General features: G+C 46.6%; 1 protein-coding gene across 2 annotated transcripts in view; it reads right to left on the bottom strand.

The window, feature by feature from the left end:
• The window catches only part of LOC141992135 (regulator of G-protein signaling 5-like), a 75,386-nt gene extending 59,872 nt beyond the window's left edge, over positions 1 to 15,514 (bottom strand). For both annotated transcript variants that reach the window (XM_074960820.1, XM_074960821.1), the window contains exon 1: positions 15,266 to 15,514. In XM_074960820.1, the coding sequence (XP_074816921.1) occupies positions 15,266 to 15,309 (44 nt within the window). In that variant the 5' untranslated portion in view covers positions 15,310 to 15,514. The remainder of the gene's footprint in view (positions 1 to 15,265) is intronic.
• Between the last annotated feature and the right edge of the window lie 2,303 nt (positions 15,515 to 17,817).

Genomic DNA, 17,817 nt, shown 5'->3' with positions numbered 1-17,817 from the left:
CACAGAGATACCCAGCAACTGGAGTAAGTATGGGGGAGCCCTCCTTGCACCCAGCTGCTCCCAAGGGTCACACAGTCACTTCTGAGGGGGAAGGGGGCATATGCTGCTGCCCCTGCCTGTCTTGAAGGGGTGCCCAAGCCACTACCACTGCCACTTATGCCACTCTGGCAGTATTAATACTACTGTACCAGGCCATCTGGAATACTGTGTACAATTCTGGTCACCCGTATTCAAGAAAGATGAATTCAAACTGGAACAGACACAGAGAAGAGTTACTAAGATGATGAGAGGAATAGAAGACCTATCTTATGAGTGGAGACTGGAAGAGCTTGGCTTGTTTAAGTCTAGAAAAATGCAGGCTGAGCAGGGATCTGATTGTTCTCTATGAATACATCAGAGAGATAGACACCGGAGAGGGAGAAGAGCTGTGTAGAAAGCAGTTCAGGGGAGGAGTATTGAGGGCTGGGAGAGTAAAACCCTGAGCTGCTAAATTGCTGGTCCCTGGATTGGAACCTGGTGTAGAGGTGAGCTCAGGTTCCCCTACAAACCACTGTGGGAGCAGTGCGCTGGAGCAGCCTCTTTGGGGGCTGGTGGGGACAGTCTGGAAGGAGACTTTGATAATACCCCAGAAGGGGGGAACCTTCAGTGTGACTTGGTTGGGGGACTAAACCACAAAGAGGAAAGTGCTGGAGTTCTGTGAGCATGAGTGGGGTCATGGAGTGAGTGGAACAACAGGCTGAGCAACTGCAGGAAGGAGTATCAGATCACGTGGTGAGCTAATCCCCAGATGGGCCACAAAGAGGTGCCAAAGTAGTAAAATGATGCATCCTGTTGCATTCATTCTTCAGTTGTTTAGTTGGCCACCTGCAGGGGTCAGCAAGGGATTTCTCTTCCCTCTGTGTATTCTGTATTGTTGGGGGTTTTTTTTAAATCTCCTTCCTTTGAAGCATTAGGGATGGCCATGTCTAGAGATTGGATGGGGAGGGCCATGGCTCTGAGGTGGTGCCAAGCATTCTCTCTCTGAAGTGTGTGGCTGGCTGGTTCTTGCTTGCATGCTCAGGGTCTACCTGATCATTGTGTGTGTAGTCACAGAATCAGAGAATATTAGGGTTGGACGGGACCTCAGGAGGTCATCTAGTCCAACCCTGTGCTCAAAGCAGGACCAATCCCCAATTTTTGCCCCAGATCCCTAAATGGCCCCCTCAGGGATTGAACTCACAACCCTGGGTTTAGCAGGCCAATGCTCAAACCACTGAGCTATCCCTCCCCCCAAAGGGAAGGAGGAAGGAAGTTTTCCCCCAGATCAGACTGGGGGATTTTTCACCTTCCTCTGCAGTGTGTGGGTCACTTGCCAGGATTATCTGGGTCTATCTCACTTAATCATTTCCCTGCCATTGCAGGCACTGAGGCACTTCGGCCCATCCTATTCTTTGCCTGTGGCACATCATAGTCTAGTCTCCTGTGGGCTGTAAGATGTTGGTTGTATTTGGGTTTTTGAGTTTAGTGTGCAGGTGCTAGGGGGTGCAGTTGGTCTGTGAGGTACAGAAGGTCAGACTAGAATATCTGGTGGTCCCTTCTGACCTTGAACTCTGACTCTATTTGGGCAGGCCCATGAGGGCCCCCTGGTGGGGTATAGTTGGGGCCCAACTGCCTGAATCTGAGCCTGTCTGAAGCTGTACAGCTGTGCAACAGTGGGCATGAGGATGCCTGGGTGTGTGCCTGAGAGAGGCTGCAGACTTTGCCTTTGTCAGACCATTAACACTGGCCTGCTCTAGACCTAAAACTTAGGTCAATCCTAGCTATGGCCTCTGGAGAGGTGGGTTTACTACAGCGACAGAAAACCCCCTTCCACGGCTGTAGCAAGTGTCTACACTCTGGCACTACAGTAGGGTGACCAGATGTCCCAATTTGTTTCAGACCATCTTGATTATTATGGACTTTGTCTTATGTAGTATCCTATTACCCTGTTACCACCCCCATCCTGATTTTTCACACTTGCTATCTGGCTGCCGTGCCATACCTGTAGCATCTGTAGTGGAGACAAGCCCACACAGACATTTGGCTGTGCCAGATGCACTGTCCCTGAGTGACGCTACCCTGCCCCTTTGGGAAAGGCAGCACTACTGAACAGAGGCTAGCCAGCACTCTGCACAACATTAAACCACCTGGCACATTCCCATGACATCCCTGCAATGTAGTGAACAGTTCTGTAGCCAGAATTTCAGTATTTGTAACATTATCATGGCATGAAAAGTTAAAGTTCCCTGTGAAATCTGTTTAAATGGGACATTTTAAGTCCTCTAAAATTGATATGCCTAGTCTGATTCCTTTGAAATTTGGTGTGACTCAGGAGGATGTAAGACAAGAGTTACTATTTCAAATTTGGAATCATTTGAGCCAGGGGCTCCAGACATACTAGCCCCCAAAATAGCAATTTTTTAAAAAAGTTTCTAAGTTTGTTTGTTTTCCCCAGGGTACCCTCAACTTCTGGGGACCCAATCTGAGAACAGGTATCTAGGAAAAGATACATTTTTACACTGCACCAATACAGAAAAACAGCTAGAGGGTTTTTATTCCCACCATTTTATGTTTTAAAGATCAGCTCTTGTAAGTGCTTTTAAAACTTGATGGATAATCACATTGCTTTGAAATTTGGTGTCTTATTAGGGCACAGAGCCCAAAAGTTGGGGTAATTTGAATAAGGGCTTCCTTCTGCTGCCTTGTACTGTTACCCTGAGAGTAGGGTGACCACCAGACATACCAATATTAAGGGCCTTGTCTTATATATGCAACTATACCCTTCCCCTCCCCCCCTCCAAAAAAAGTCCTGATTCGTCATACTTGCTATCTGGTCACTCTAACTGAGAGGCCCTAATGACTGGTATAATTCCAGACCCCTGGAAGGCTCTGAACTCCCCCTTCCATTAACATAACTAAGGCTAAGTGAATCACAACCCCCACCTACGACAAAAGTTTTGGACTAAATGGCTGGAAGTTGCTACAGTTTGAGTCATGGGTGGCAGTTTTATTGGGGGCTCAGGGGAAATAGACATGTGACTGCTTCTGGGGAGGGCTATTAGGGGTTGGAGGAGTGAGGGAATAGTGGGAGAAGGACTTGGGACTGCAGCAAGGGGTGGAGGGTTATGGGGAAAGGAATAGATGGTTGGTAGGGTAGATATGTTGGGGTCTCTGAGGGATGCATGGCATCCCCCAGCTCTGCCAGTGCATTCCAACACCCCTATACTCCAACCTGTTTGTACCCTTCAGCGCTACCACTACACCCCGATGTGCCTGCATCCCACCCGACCTGAACCCCAAACCCCCTTCATGCCCAGCTCTACCAGTGCAACTCAACCTTACTGCACCTCAGCCACCCTGCAGCCTCAGCTGACAGTGCACCCCAACCTGTTTCCACCCCACTGCTGTGCCAGTGCACCCCAGCCATATACCCCAATGTCTCTGCACTCCACAGCTCTGCCAGTGCATGCCAAACTTCCTGCATCACAACCCCACACACCTCTGCCAGTGAACCCCAACTGTTGCTAATGCACCCCGACTCCAGGGTGGCCTGGGCACCCTTTCCCCTGCTCTTTGTCCTTTAATAGAATGGAATCCTGTGGTGAGATTCAATGGGTTCAAAAAGTAACCAATAAAATAAGGAGCTACAGTGAAAATGAAAAATGTCCTTTATAAAAAATAGGGTGGGGGCAGTATAAACCTCCCCACTGTCCATCTGGTAAGCACAGATGGGGGAAGAGACAAGGAAGGCAGGCCGTGGAGGAAGGAAAGTAGTAAGGCTAAACAGCTTCAAACTGGGGGGGGTGTGGTTTTTTGTGTGTGTTTGTTCCCCCCCACCCCCCATCCCCAGTACGTTAGCTGAAGAGAATAAAGAGAGCCGGGAATGTGAAGTATCTTTATCAGATACAGCCCAGTCATGCTAGGGCAAACCAAGAAGAGCGGACTATTGTCTGGTCCATCTGTAGTATTGATCACATGCTTCTGGATGTGTTACTGTGTTGGATGTACACATTTAAAGCAATTGTATGGATACCATTTGGCCTATAGATTTCATAAAGGAACTTATGGTTAAGTAATGTCTCATGGAGCCCTATCATAAATAATTCCAACACTTTGGACTTGAGACCTGGTTTTAATTCCTGGCTGTGCCACAGACCCTCTGTCTAGCCTTGGGCCAGTCACTCAGTGTCTGGGAAGACAGTTCCTGCCTCACAGGATTGTGAGGTGCTCCATTGCGGCAATGGTGGGGAGGGCTTAGACACAGTGCTGTCTGGGTTTCTCTTGCCACGTGGGGATGCGCATGTGATGTTACACTCTATAGTCTTTATGAAAATATGCTTACAATATGATTGTCATAACTAAGATGGCTCATGTAAGTTATCATTGGAAAGGTTATGATTTACTGAATGTGCTTATCCAATTTGTATGTATCATTTCTGTATCTAAAGTTAGGAATATGGACTATGTAACAATTACAACTGGATGTGTATTGGGAAGACACCCACCAGAAAACAGGGCACCAAATTTGATGGGATGTTAGGAAGAAACAGCAAGACTGAAGATACTAATCTCTCTTTCCTGGGAGGCATCCTGGGATGTAGCTGTGACAATACTAGGTCAGGTGGTCTTGTCACCTGGTACTAAACATTATCTTGGACTTCTTTTAACTTTCCACTAAAAGAAGGGGGGGCAAGTTTGGGAAACAAGACTCCCGCTGTATGTGTCAAGGTTCCTTCCCCACTCTGAACTCTAGGGTACAGATGTGGGACCTGCATGAAAACCCCCTAAGCTTATTTTTACCAGCTTAGTTTGTACCTTGGGGAAGTTTTTAACCTATTTTACCTTTTGCCCTTGGACTTTATTGCTGCCACCACCAAGCATCTAACAAATATATAACGGGGAAAGAGCCCGCTTGGAAACGTCTTCCCCCCCCCCCCCAAAATCCTCCCCAAACTCTACACCCCCTTTCCTGGGGAAGGCTTGATAAAAATCCTCACCAATTTGTATCAGTGAACACAGACCCAAACCCTTGGATCTTAAGAACAATGAACAAGCAATCAGGTTCTTAAAAGAATAATTTTAATAGAAGAAAAAGTAAAAGAATCACCTCTGTAAAATCAGGATGGTATATACCTTACAGGGTAATCAGATTCAAAACATAGAGAATCCCTCTAGGTGAAATTTTAAGTTACAAAAAGACACAAACAGGAATATACATTCCATTCAGCACAGCTTATTTTATCAGCCATTTAAACAAAACAGAATCTAACGCATATCTAACTGGATTGCTTATTAGCCCTTTACAGGAGTTCTAACCTGCATTCCTGCTCTGGTCCTGGCAAAAGCAACACACAGACAGAGAGAACCTTTTTCTCCCCGCCTTCAGCTTTGAAAGTATCTTGTCTCCTCATTGGTCATTTTGGTCAGGTGCCAGCAAGGTTATCCTAGCTTCTTAATCCTTTACAGGTGAAAGGGTTTTTTCCTCTGGCCAGGAGAGATTTTAAAGGTGTTTACCCTTCCCTTTATATTTATGATAGTATGTAAATCTTATTTCAGGGTGGGGAGGGGTGAAGGCAAATGGAACTCTTCTCTACTGCCTACCCAAGAAGGACGACTGCTGAAAGAACCAGAAGGGACAAAGGAACTAATCTGAAGGAAAAGCGGGAGAGAGTCCAGATTGAGACAGGGGTCCAGTTTTTAAGAATAATAACTGGAACTCTGAGCTACAGAAACTCTGCATCCTGCATAAATTCAACATTTAGGGTGAGAAATTACATTTTGTAACCTGTTTCAAGCTTAGTCCGTGTGTTTTATTTTATTTGTTTAGTAATCTCCTTTGTTCTGTCTCTTACCACTTAAAATCTGCCTCCTGCTGGAAAGGAACTAGTCTCAGCCCCTCCCATACTTGGAAGCTCACTGCTTCCCTGTGTTACAGTCACAGGGATCCTCACCCACCTCTGTGGTTTCTGAGATCACATCACCCTTTTCTGGGCTGCCCTCTGGGACACATTTCCTTTTGTTCCCTAGAGTGGGTTTTTTCTCTGGTTCATCTGCAACTTGCTGGCAGCTCACAACCTGGACAATTTTCTCCTGGGCAAGCATTACACACACACACCTCCCTTCCTGAGGTGGTGTTGCCTCCAGCTGCAGTGCAGGAGTTGGTCTGAACCACCCTCCCACCTGGAAGCCTGTGGCTTCCCCCTGCTGCAGAAGAATCAAGGAGACTCTTTCCCATTCTTTCAAGCAGTTCCTGAGACCTTACCCTTTCCCTAGGCGGTCCCAGCATAAAACTCCCCCCTGCTGCAGGCAAATACTTTAACCTGAGCTACATGGGAAAAAATAGTTACCAAGAAGCAGGTCAACTAGGAGGTGTTTCATTACCCCCACAGTCAAAATACTTTCCAAACCTTCCCACATGGATTTTTAGCTAGTGGTATAAGGAATCTGCTTTTGTCCACCCCCACAATCTCTGCCATTTGGCCAGGCAATATACTGGCTTCTGGAACTGCACTCAGCTTACCCAGAGAGATCTGAGCCCCTGTATCCCTCTGCCCCAAGCATTCCCTGCCATCAATTTGGCCAAACTTAACGTGTTCCATATCTGGTTCTGCAGAGGCTAATCTCACAAAATCAGTATGATAGGTTTCAATTGCTTGGGAGGTTTCTGTGTTGAGGACAGCAGAACTAATGTGAGCTGTTGGTTGCCTGCTTCCTCCTAGTACAGGTCATTTATTCCTCAGGTGATCAGTGGAATTACACTGATAGCACCTTTTGGGCTCCTCTGGATTGATAGGAGGTTTGGGATGGGAATTACCAGTAAGGGGATGCTTTTGGAAAGGGGAATGTCTGGGCTCCCAACCCCACTCCTTCTTCCTATGGATAAAATGGTACCCTCCCTTCCCACCAGGTTTAAATAACTCTTTTGGCCATTTGCTTTCAATAGATGCCTTCATCTTTTCTAGGCAACAGCTGGAGATGCCATCTCATCCACAGACTTTACTGCTGCGGGCGGCCGTGCCTGTGGACAGTCAATGTAAACAAACTGTCTCATGGCCCACCACCGGATTACCCTGACAGGCCGCAGGTTGCCCACCACTGGTCTAAAGCATCCTCAATGGGCATTTCACTGAATACACTTAGAACTTTACCAGTTAATTTTGCAATCAGGGTAGAAACTCTCTTGGCATCAGGGGTTCCATGCACTGCACACAGCCTTTCAAAGGTAATCAGATATTCAGCAATATCTTCTGCCTCGTATGCAGGACATAAATGGTCCCAGTTGTGGATTTTTGGAGTTATGGGAATCACTGGGGTCAGTGGGTTCTGGTTCTGCTTCTCTAGCAGGTACAGTTGGTGTTTTCACACTCTTTCCTTCTCCTTTATCCACAGTTCTTTCAGTTGTAATAATCCCTGGTGCTCCCTCTCCTTTTAAGAACGTAAGAACGACCATACTGGGTCAGATCAAAGGTCCATCAAGCCCAGTATTCTGTCCTCTGACAGTGGCCAATGGCAGGTGCCCCAAAGGGAATGAACAGACAGGTTATCATCAAGTGATCCATCCCCTGTCACCCAATCCCAGCTTCTGACAAACAGAGGCTAGGGGCACCATTCCTGCCCATTTCTGCAACCTGCAGCCTAAAAAGCTGCAACTTCGCAATAGCTTTACTGCTTTCAGTCATTTTCCTGCTTTTCTGTCCTTACTTTTTTCATAAATATAAAGGGAAGGGTAAACCCTTTAAAATCCCTCCTGGCCAGAAGAAAAATCCTCTCACCTGTAAAGGATTAAGAAGCTAAAGGTAACCTCGCTGGCACCTGACCAAAATGACCAATGAGGAGACAAGATACTTTCAAAAGCTGGGAGGAGGGAGAAAAACAAAGGGTCTGGGTCTGTCTGTGTGGTGCTTTTGCTGGGGACAGAACAGGAATGGAGTCTTAGAACTTAGTAAGTAATCTAGCTAGGTATGTGTTAGATTATGATTTCTTTAAATGGCTGAGAAAATAGCTGTGCTGAATAGAATGAATATTCCTGTGTGTGTGTCTTTTTTGTAACTTAAGGTTTTGCCTAGAGGGATTCTCTATGTTTTGAATCTAATTACCCTGTAAGGTATTTACCATCCTGATTTTACAGAGATGATTCTTTTTTTACTTCTATTAAAAGCTTTCTTGTAAGGAAACTGAATGCTTTTTCATTGTTCTAAGATCCAAGGGTTTGGGTCTGTGGTCACCTATGCAAATTGGTGAGGATTTTTACCAAACCTTCCCCGGGAAGTGGGGTGCAAGGGTTGGGAGGATTTGGGGGGGAAAGACGTGTCCAAACCACGTTTTCTCAGGAACCCAGATAAAGTTTGGTGGTGGCATTGGAAGTCCAAGGGCAAAGGGTAAAATAGTTTGTACCTTGGGGAAGTTTTAACCTGAGCTGGTAAAAGTAAGCTTAGGAGGTTTTCATGCAGGTCCCCACATCTGTACCCTAGAGTTCAGAGTGGGGAAGGAACCTTGACAACTTCACTTTCCCAAAATAAGCAAACAGAAAATAACACCCCAGTAGCCTCATCCTGACTGTCCTTAGCCACCACACTTAAAGCCTCACTTAAAATCTTTACACCAGTGTATGAAGTGCAAATCTTGCTCAGTACAACAAGCTATGTATTTCACCCTGCTTTCTGTGCTACTATGATGGGATCCCCGGGGTGCAGCCTGGGACTGTGAGACTGCTGTGCCCCCTTTGCTCTCTCCAGCCTGGGCTGTCTCTCACAATGCCTTGCTAGTGACCAGCAGCAAACCCCTCCAGGCACTGTTATCACTCAGCACAATCACATGCGGAGACCCCAAACCCAGCTAGATTGTATGAATGCTCCCAGATCCACTCATGAATCACACAGAGAAAGGCACCAGAGCCAAATCCTCCCAGCACTGTACCCCAGGAATATACCGTCTTGCACTACTCAAGATGAGCAGTGCAAATTTTATTAATTGGTTCACCACTTCATCAATGAAAAGTGGATATCCAACAGCTTTTGCAAAACCTGAGCAGATTTGCTACACACTTCATACAAACTCACTGGTAAAGATAAACAGTTGTATTGACTATAAAAGGCAGATTTTAAGTGATATTAAATGATAGGCAAAAAGTCAGAGTTAGTTACCAAAAGAAATAAAAAATAAGCATGCAGTCTAAACTCTCACCCCTATTAGACTGGGCAATATCTAGATTAAGCAGTTTTTCTCACCCCACGGGATACTGAAGTCCTTAATATACAGTGTGATGTTTCATTCCATATTCTTTATGAAAATATGCTTATGATATGAATGACATAACTGAAAAATACTTTGTGAGATGGATTATGTGAGATATCATTGAAAAGGTTATTATTTACTGAATGTGATTATCCAATTTGTATGTCTCTCTCATTTCTGTATCTGATGTTAGGAATATTAATTATGTATGTGTATTTCAAATGTGTTACTTTGGATGTCACCCCCAACCAGTGCTTCAGGTACAACAATGGAAAAGCCAGACAGGGCTAATGGGCCATTAGCAGAAGCAATGGACTGTGAAAGAGCTTAGTCTTCCTGTGGATGCTGGAGACAGCCTACGAAAAATGGCTGCCACAGCCCTGCAGAGACATGTGTTTTGTCACCTGATACTAAACATTACCTGGGACTTCTTGTAACTTTCCAAAGGAAGGGAAGGGGGGTCAAGTTTGGGAAACGAAGGATTCCCACCTTATGTAAATCATATTTAAGGGTGGGGAGGAAGGCAAATGGGACTCCTCCTCTCCATGGCTGTCTGCCCAAGAAGAAAGTCTGCAAAAGCCACCTGAAGGGAAGGCAAGGGAGAAGTCCAGACTGAGACAGTGGTCCAGTCTGAAAAGGAATATAACTGGAACTCTGAACCACAGAAACTTTACCGCTTAAAATCTCCCTTTTATAGTTAATAAAATTTGTTTTGTTAATTATTAAACCCAGTTTCTGTAATTTCTAACTAGGGGGTCGAGCAAGAAGCTGTGCATACTTTCCTCCACATTGAGAGAGGAGGTGGATTTCATAATATATCTTTGGGTCTGCACACCTGGATGCTGGGGCAAGTCCCTTAAGCTGAGCCTTCCCAGAATTGATCTCAGTGTCTGCTTTGTTCTGCAGTTGTGGGTAGCCCTGCCTGCATGTGTGTTGGAGCAGGCTTAAAAGCCTGACTCAGCAAGACAGGTAAAAGGGTGCCAAAACTGGCATAACAGGCGAGCTCAGTGATATCTCAGCACATCAGGTGGCCTCCTAAGGTATCCAACCTGTCACATACAGGTTTGTTCCTTAACCTAGGCCAATTTCCTGTGTTGGAGTCTTGTCTTCTCAGAGTCTTAGTTGCTTGCAGCATAGGTGGAGGTAGGAGAAGGACCAAGCATAGGCCCTCTGTGTTCGATTTTATACCCTCAAACCATGTGCTTGAAAAACACAAGTCCAGGCATGTCTGCTGAGTCCCCAGGCAAGGTTGAGCAATTCCCCTGGTGTGGCCTCATGCAGGTGAGCCATTGCATTGTAGCTCCCTTGCTGGACAATGGTGGTTGATGGGTTGTTTCACACCCCGCCCGCGTGCTGGTTACTTTCCTTCTGTTGCCTCTGGGGAGCTAATATCTGGCTGATTCCCCAACTTACAGCATGTTTTAGTGACAACCATAAAACACAATTCTCATAACTTCAGATGCATTAATGATATACATATATGGATAGAGAAATGACTTTCAGCAGATCATAACCTTTCCCCTGATACATATATAGCATGCCTTGTAAGGTAAGATCACAATTATATACAGATGAGGAATATGGGGGGTTACAGGGTGCTCCCCCCGAAGTACAGAATGTCACACTAATCTTTTAATCAATCTCATGGCTCTTCTTTGAACCGTCTTCAATGTATCAACATGCTTCTTGAATTGTGGGCACCAACATGGCACTAGTGCCAAATATGAGGTAAAATAACCTTTCTTCTTCTCCTTGAGATTCCCCTGTTCATACATCTAAGGACTGTAACTTCTCAGCTGGACAATGGCTGGTGATGTGTGTTCGGCACCCACCTGGATGTTGGTTACCCCTTCCCTTGTCATTGTCTCTGGAGAGCTAGTATCTGGGCACTTCCCAAACCCACAGCATATTTTAGTGAAAACCATACAACACAATTCTTATTTTATATGCATTAATTATACACCTATTTTGATGGAACAATGGCTTTCAGCAGATCATAACCTTTCTCTTGATACTTCTCATGGCATGCTTTATAAGCAATATCACAATTATATGTTAATGAGGAATATGAGGGTTACAGGGTGCTCCCCCAAGGTATAGAATGTCACAAGAGTGTAGAGTCATGACAAGGTCACCCAGCTGTGTGAGCTACATCTTTGCTTGCCTGAGGATCCACAAGAACATGCAAAACCCACTGTGAGCCCTGGAGCTCCAGCCCCATCCTAAGCACAAAGGAAATCAAATGCTCTCTCACGTAGGCATCTGCTTCAAATGGGTGGAGCTTGGTCTGTGGGATGAGTTTTGGAGACTGGATTCTTTTTTCCATTTAGAGACCTAATCATAACCCCTGCACCCCTCTACACCTAACTTCATGACCCCTTAGCACAGGGGTTCTCAAACTGGGGGTCAGGACCCCTCAAGGGGTCACAAGGTTATTACATGAGGGTTCGCGAGCTGTCAGCCTCCACCCCAAATCCCACTTTGCCTTCAGCATTTATAACGGTATTAAATATGTAAAAAAGTGTTTATAAGGGGGGTTACACACAGAGGCTTGCTATATGAAAGGGGTCACCCATACAAAAGTTTGAGAACCACTGCCTTAGCAACTCCAGAATCGCACACAGCCCCTTTCCAAGCCCCAGCATACCTTAAAGCCCCTTTGAACTGATAAGGTCCCCAGGAGCCCCTGAGATTCCTTCTGCATCATAACGCTACGTCTGAGTCAAACAAAATTGGCACTGCAGGCGGGATTAATGACTCCTCAGGCCACTTTGATTCTGAATGAGAGGGTCCACATAGGTATTTTAATGCAGTTTGACTAATTCACTTTAAAAGGAAATTTGGTTCCCATGTAGACAAACCCCTGCCTCAGCCCTATTCTTGGTAAGCATACTGATAAAGGGGAATATTTCAAAAGCTCTACATCCCATTGAAAGTCAGTTGGGTTGGAATCCTTAAGTGCCTGAATCACCTTTGAAAATGGGACTTAGGCTTCTAAATCATGTAGGCACTTTGAAAATTCTCCCCATAACCTACTGTGCATACTCATTACACAGTTTTCAGAGGTTCACAGCTCAGACAAATCAAACGCTTCTTTGGACCAAGGTAGGGTGCTGCTGTTCAATGAGTGCTGTCTCTATGCCATCTGTAACCTGCTAGCCTCTCGCTGGGCTGGTTGTGGCACTGCTCAAAAAGAAGTCACAAGAATTGTTTACACTCTATTCATGCTCAAAAATGGTAAAACCATTTTCCCTTCAATTGTCTCCAGAACATCCTCAACAAGCAGAGGCCAAGGTCCCAATTCTCCACTGACTTACACTCCCACGTCTTATTTACACTGAGGCCCCCATGTCCTGCTCTGACTGCAGAAAGACGGCCTAAGTTACATTTATACTCTTTAAGGCCCCTTGACACTGGCAGAGTTGTGAAAAAAGAACTTGTTTGTATATGAGAATTTGGCCCTGTGTTGTCATTTACACTTGTGTAAAGGGGGATGGATAGATTTAAGCTGCAGCTACATACATAAAAAATCTCCTAGCAATAACTAAACGGACAGCAAATTTGCATCAGATTTGTGTAAATTATTTGGTAAAGTGGGGAGTCCCTAGAAGAGTCTATTTTTTAGCTGTTAGTTTTAAAGAGTGTCCCAGAGCATGGTGAGCCCAGGGTCAGCTCTTCTTCATACGGAATAGATTGAGAGCACAATTTCTGAAACTATAGATACTTGCACAAATCAGAGGTATTTTAAAGTTACAGTGTAACTTGGCCCCCAATATGGGGAGGAAATTACACACAAGTATAGAGAGTCTAGAGTGTTTGACCAATGCCCTATGAAAAGAAAGATGGGCTTTCTATCACATATTGCCAATATTAGTCCTAAAATCTTTGTTCATATGTATGCATGCGGAACACCTATTAAAGCAGTTGTTTCTTAATTAATCACAAACATGTTAGAAAGAAATGGAGCAAGTTGGCTATCTGCAACAGCTCTGCCGTGGGGGTTCTTAAAAGAACTAGCAATGGGGGGTGGGATTTTCCAAACACAAAGTGACTCTTGGTACAGGGGTCCCTGTGACTTGTGCTCTGACATCCCCTAGGAGCTTCTGAAATTCCCAGCTGACACAGCTAAGACAGGCATTTTCCAGCCAGGGACCTGCAAATCCAGCCCCATTCTTTCTCTGTAAAAGTGTTTTCTCTCTGACCTCAGGGAGCAACCTGGAAAATTCTAACATGGCCCATAGCACGTGTGAAGTACCTCAAGTAGGATAGGATGAGAACTCTTGGAAATGTGGTTATTAATAACAACAACAACAAAAAGAGTGAAATAGCTGCATCAGAACTGTGCCTTGTCAGAGGGGCTGGGGACTATGGATTTGGATAATGCACATTCTGAGAGAAATCCTGAAACAGGGGAGGACTTTGAAACATTTTAGAGCAAGGCTATTTCTTAACAGCCACAAATCACATTCTGATCTCATGAGATCATTGCACTAAGCCTGACTTCACAAAAAGCAATACATATCTTTTTCTCCTTGTGCCTCTAGTCCTGTATAATGGGTCACAAATCTGTAATCTACAGGGGAAACAGCAGACTTGGCACATATAGATCCCCCAGTGTATTCAATATCTACAGCTATTTACACAATAGACCCAATCCTCCCCGATCTAAAAAGCCCAGCTCCAAATCTGCAGTTGGGATTGTGAAGAGAAACACTTTGTAAAGATTCATGTGTTTAGCCAGGGAATCTGCCACTGGCCAGTTCACTAGTGTAACTGTTGCTTTCTCAGGTTGTTCCAGATGCAGGGTCAGAGCTCTGTATTCAGGGCTAGATTGCGAGCTGGACAAGATGTCTGTGCAAGGGAGGAAGAAGGAGTGAGCACTAGCCTGGTACGCTTGCACAAGCTAGCCAGCCTTGTCCTGTCAGAGTCAGCCACACACCTGCTGACCCTCCACTTCCCGCAGTGGCTGTGTGGGTAGGGTCAGGGAATGGGCTGAACTTTGGTTGCCTTCTGCTCAATGAGGTAGATCTGCTCCTTGCACATGTATGGGGAGTGGGGTCATTTGTTGGTAGCCTTGGCCAGCACAAGTGAATGCCCCCTACACAAGGAGGAAGCAGGAAGGAATTGTGACTATACCCATGCCTAGGAAATGACGGTATAACGCCATAGCTCAGGGGTGTGAAAATCCACACCTCTGAGTGATGCAGTTAAATTGACCTAGCCCCCCCTGTAGAAAGCGCCTAGCACCCACCTCTCGGGGAGGTGGGGCACCTAAACTGATGGGAGAAGTCCTCCTGTCTGCGCAGGTGGTATCTTCACTTCAGCGCTACAGCAGAGCATTTTAAGTGATAGACAACATTTCAGAATGGTGTTTCTTGAAGCACAAGCCTCCAGGGTTACGTGTGGGGTCTCTCAGTGACCCCACTCCCACAGTGTGGGCATCAGTCAGCTCAGGATCCAGCCCTTGGCAGTACAGCCCAGATCCCATAGACTCCCCGCGAGCTCCGGGGCAGCCGGCGCCGGCAGGACCTGTGAGCTACGGGGTAGCCGGCGGGCCCGGCGAGCTCTAGCCCTGGGTCCGGTCCGGGGCAGCCGCCCGGCTCCGCACCGCTAGCTCAGGGGGCTGGGGGGCCGGCCGACCCGGTCCGATGCAGCCCCGCTGCTGGGCTCCGGGGCAGCCGCCAGGGGGTCTGGGGTCGGGGTCCGGGCTGCAGCTGCCCTGCCACCTGGCTCCTGCGTCCCAGATAACAGTCAGAGACAACATACAGGGAAAGACACCCTCCCGCTGCTCTTTGGAATAATACTGAGACCTGCTTTTCTCTTACATGCTGTAACTGTCCTTTGTGGGGGACAGGGCAGCATGCAGGACCTTGCCTCACGCCTTGCCCTCCAACACAACACCGGGCTAAGCATTTGTATGTTTAAATGCCCCATCTAATTTAAGAAGTTGAAGCAATCTTGCCTGTAAATCAACAACCATCTTGTTTTCTGCACAAACACCCATTGTTCTCACCTCTCCAGACATGTGTGTGGCAAGGCAGCTAATCCTTTGCACATTTTGTCGAGCAGTTATTTCCTCAGCTTTGAGCAGACCGTGGGAGAAGGCAGGACGAAGCGGCTCCAGCTCTCTCTGATACAGCTTTCCCTTCTCCGGGCATATATAGAGGCTCTCTCTGCCCTGGAGCTGAGCCAGACTCTCCAATCACACCCCACAGAGTAATCCCAGCTGCGGAGCAGACAGGGCTCAGCAGACTTTAGGGAATGTGAAGCCGACGGGCTTTGGTGTTCATTTTATGTTCCCCAAACCAGCGCATGATGACCAGTTTATTTCACTGGCGTGAGATCAGATAACCAGATCTGAAGGCTGGAAGATGGTTTGTGTGCCCTTAAGATTTCGCAGGGATGTCAGGCTCCTGCTGTGAAAGCACTCTCCCTGACAACTCTTAGCGCTATCCTCTAGGCTCCTGTTGGTGAAAGTTTTCAGAGAAAGGCTATCCCCACAAACAGCAGTTCAGGGTTCATTCCCCTCAGAGTTACTTGTTGGCAACACAGTGCAAACTCCCCACACAGCCCCTCCCCATGTACCCAGCACGGTGCAGCAGGACCACTGAGAGAGGGAAGATAGGCTTCTGGCATGCCCGCCCTGTTACCCCTCTGCCTGGCCTGTGAATGCTGGAGCCAGTTCACCCTAATGTCAGCGGCGACAACTGGCCATGGAGATCTGGACCAATATGCATTTCACGTGGTGACTATTAATTATTGCAACTGATTGCATACAGGTGTATGCCATCCCACTGGGGTAGAATCATAGAATATCAGGGTTGGAAGGGACCTCAGGAGGTCATCTAGTCCAACCCCCTGCTCAAAGCAGGACCAATCCCCAACTAAATCATCCCAGCCAGGGCTTTGTCAAGCCTGACCTTAAAAATTTCTAAGGAAGGAGATTCCACCACCTCCCTAGGAAACACATTGCAGTGTTTCACCACCCTCCTAGTGAAAAAGTTTTTCCTAATATCCAACCTAAACCTCCCCCACTGCATCTTGAGACCATTACTCCTCCTTCTGTCATCTGCTACCACTGAGAACAGTCTAGAGCCATCCTCTTTGGAACCCCTTTCAGGTAGTTGAAAGCAGCTATCAAATCCCCCCTCATTCTTCTCTTCTGCAGACTAAACAATCCCAGTTCCCTCAGCCTCTCCTCATAACTCATGTGTTCCAGTCCCCTAATCATTTTTGTTGCCCTCCACTGGATGTTTTCCAATTTTTCCACATCCTTCTTGTAGTGTGGGGCCCAAAACTGGACACAGTACTCCAGATGAAGACTCACCAATGCCGAATAGAGGGGAACGATCACGTCCCTCGATCTGCTGGCAATGCCCCTACTTATACATCCCAAAATGCCATTGGCCTTCTTGGCAACAAGGGCACACTGTTGACTCATATCCAGCTTCTCGTCCACTGTAACCCCTAGGTCCTTTTCTGCAGAACTGCTGCCGAGCCATTCGGTCCCTAGTCTGTAGCGGTGCATGGGATTCTTCCGTCCTAAGTGCAGGACTCTGCACTTGTCCTTGTTGAACCTCATCAGATTTCTTTTGGCCCAATCCTCCAATTTGTCTAGGACCCTCTATATCCTGTCCCTACCGTCCAGCGTATCTACCTCTCCTCCCAGTTTAGTGTCATCTGCAAACTTGCTGAGGGTGCAATCCACACCATCCTGCAGATCATTTATGAAGATATTGAACAAAACCGGCCCCAGGACCGACCCTTGGAGCACTCCACTTGATACCGGCTGCCAACTAGACATGGAGCCACTGATCACTACCTGTTGAGCCCGACAATCTAGCCAGCTTTCTATCCACCTTATAGTCCATTCATCCAGCCCATACTTCTTTAACTTGCTGGCAAGAATACTGTGGGAGACCGTGTCAAAAGCTTTGCTAAAGTCAAGGAACAACACATCCACTCCTTTCCCCTCATCCACAGATCTGGTTATCTCGTCATAGAAGGCAATTAGATTAGTCAGGCATGACTTGCCCTTGGTGAATCCATGCTGACTGTTCCTGATCACTTTCCTCTCCTCTAAGTGCTTCAAAATTGATTCCTTGAGGACCTGCTCCATGATTTTTCCAGGGACTGAGGTGAGGCTGGCTGGCCTGTAGTTCTCCGGATCCTCCTTCTTCCCTTTTTAAAAAATGGGCACTACATTCGCCTTTTCCCAGTCATCCGGGCCCTCCACCGATCGCCATGAGTTTTCAAAGATAATGGCCAATGGCTCTGCAATCACATTTTCCAACTGCTTTAGCATCCTCCAATGCAGTGCATCCGGCCCCATGGACTTGTGCTCGTCCAGCTTTTCTAATTAGTCCCGAACCACTTCTTTCTCCACAGAGGGCTGGTCACCTCCTCCCCATGCTGTGCTGCCCAGTACAGTAGTCTGGGAGCTGACTTTGTTCATGAAGACAGAGGCAAAAAAAGCATTGAGTACATTAGCTTTTTCCACATCCTCTGTCACTAGGTTGCCTCCCTCATTCAGTAATGAGCCCACACTTTCCTTGACTTTCTTCT

This window comes from Natator depressus, chromosome 8 (assembly GCF_965152275.1).
Source record: "Natator depressus isolate rNatDep1 chromosome 8, rNatDep2.hap1, whole genome shotgun sequence".
Taxonomy (NCBI): Eukaryota; Metazoa; Chordata; order Testudines; family Cheloniidae; genus Natator; species Natator depressus.
This window is presented reverse-complemented; position numbering and strand designations above follow the sequence as displayed.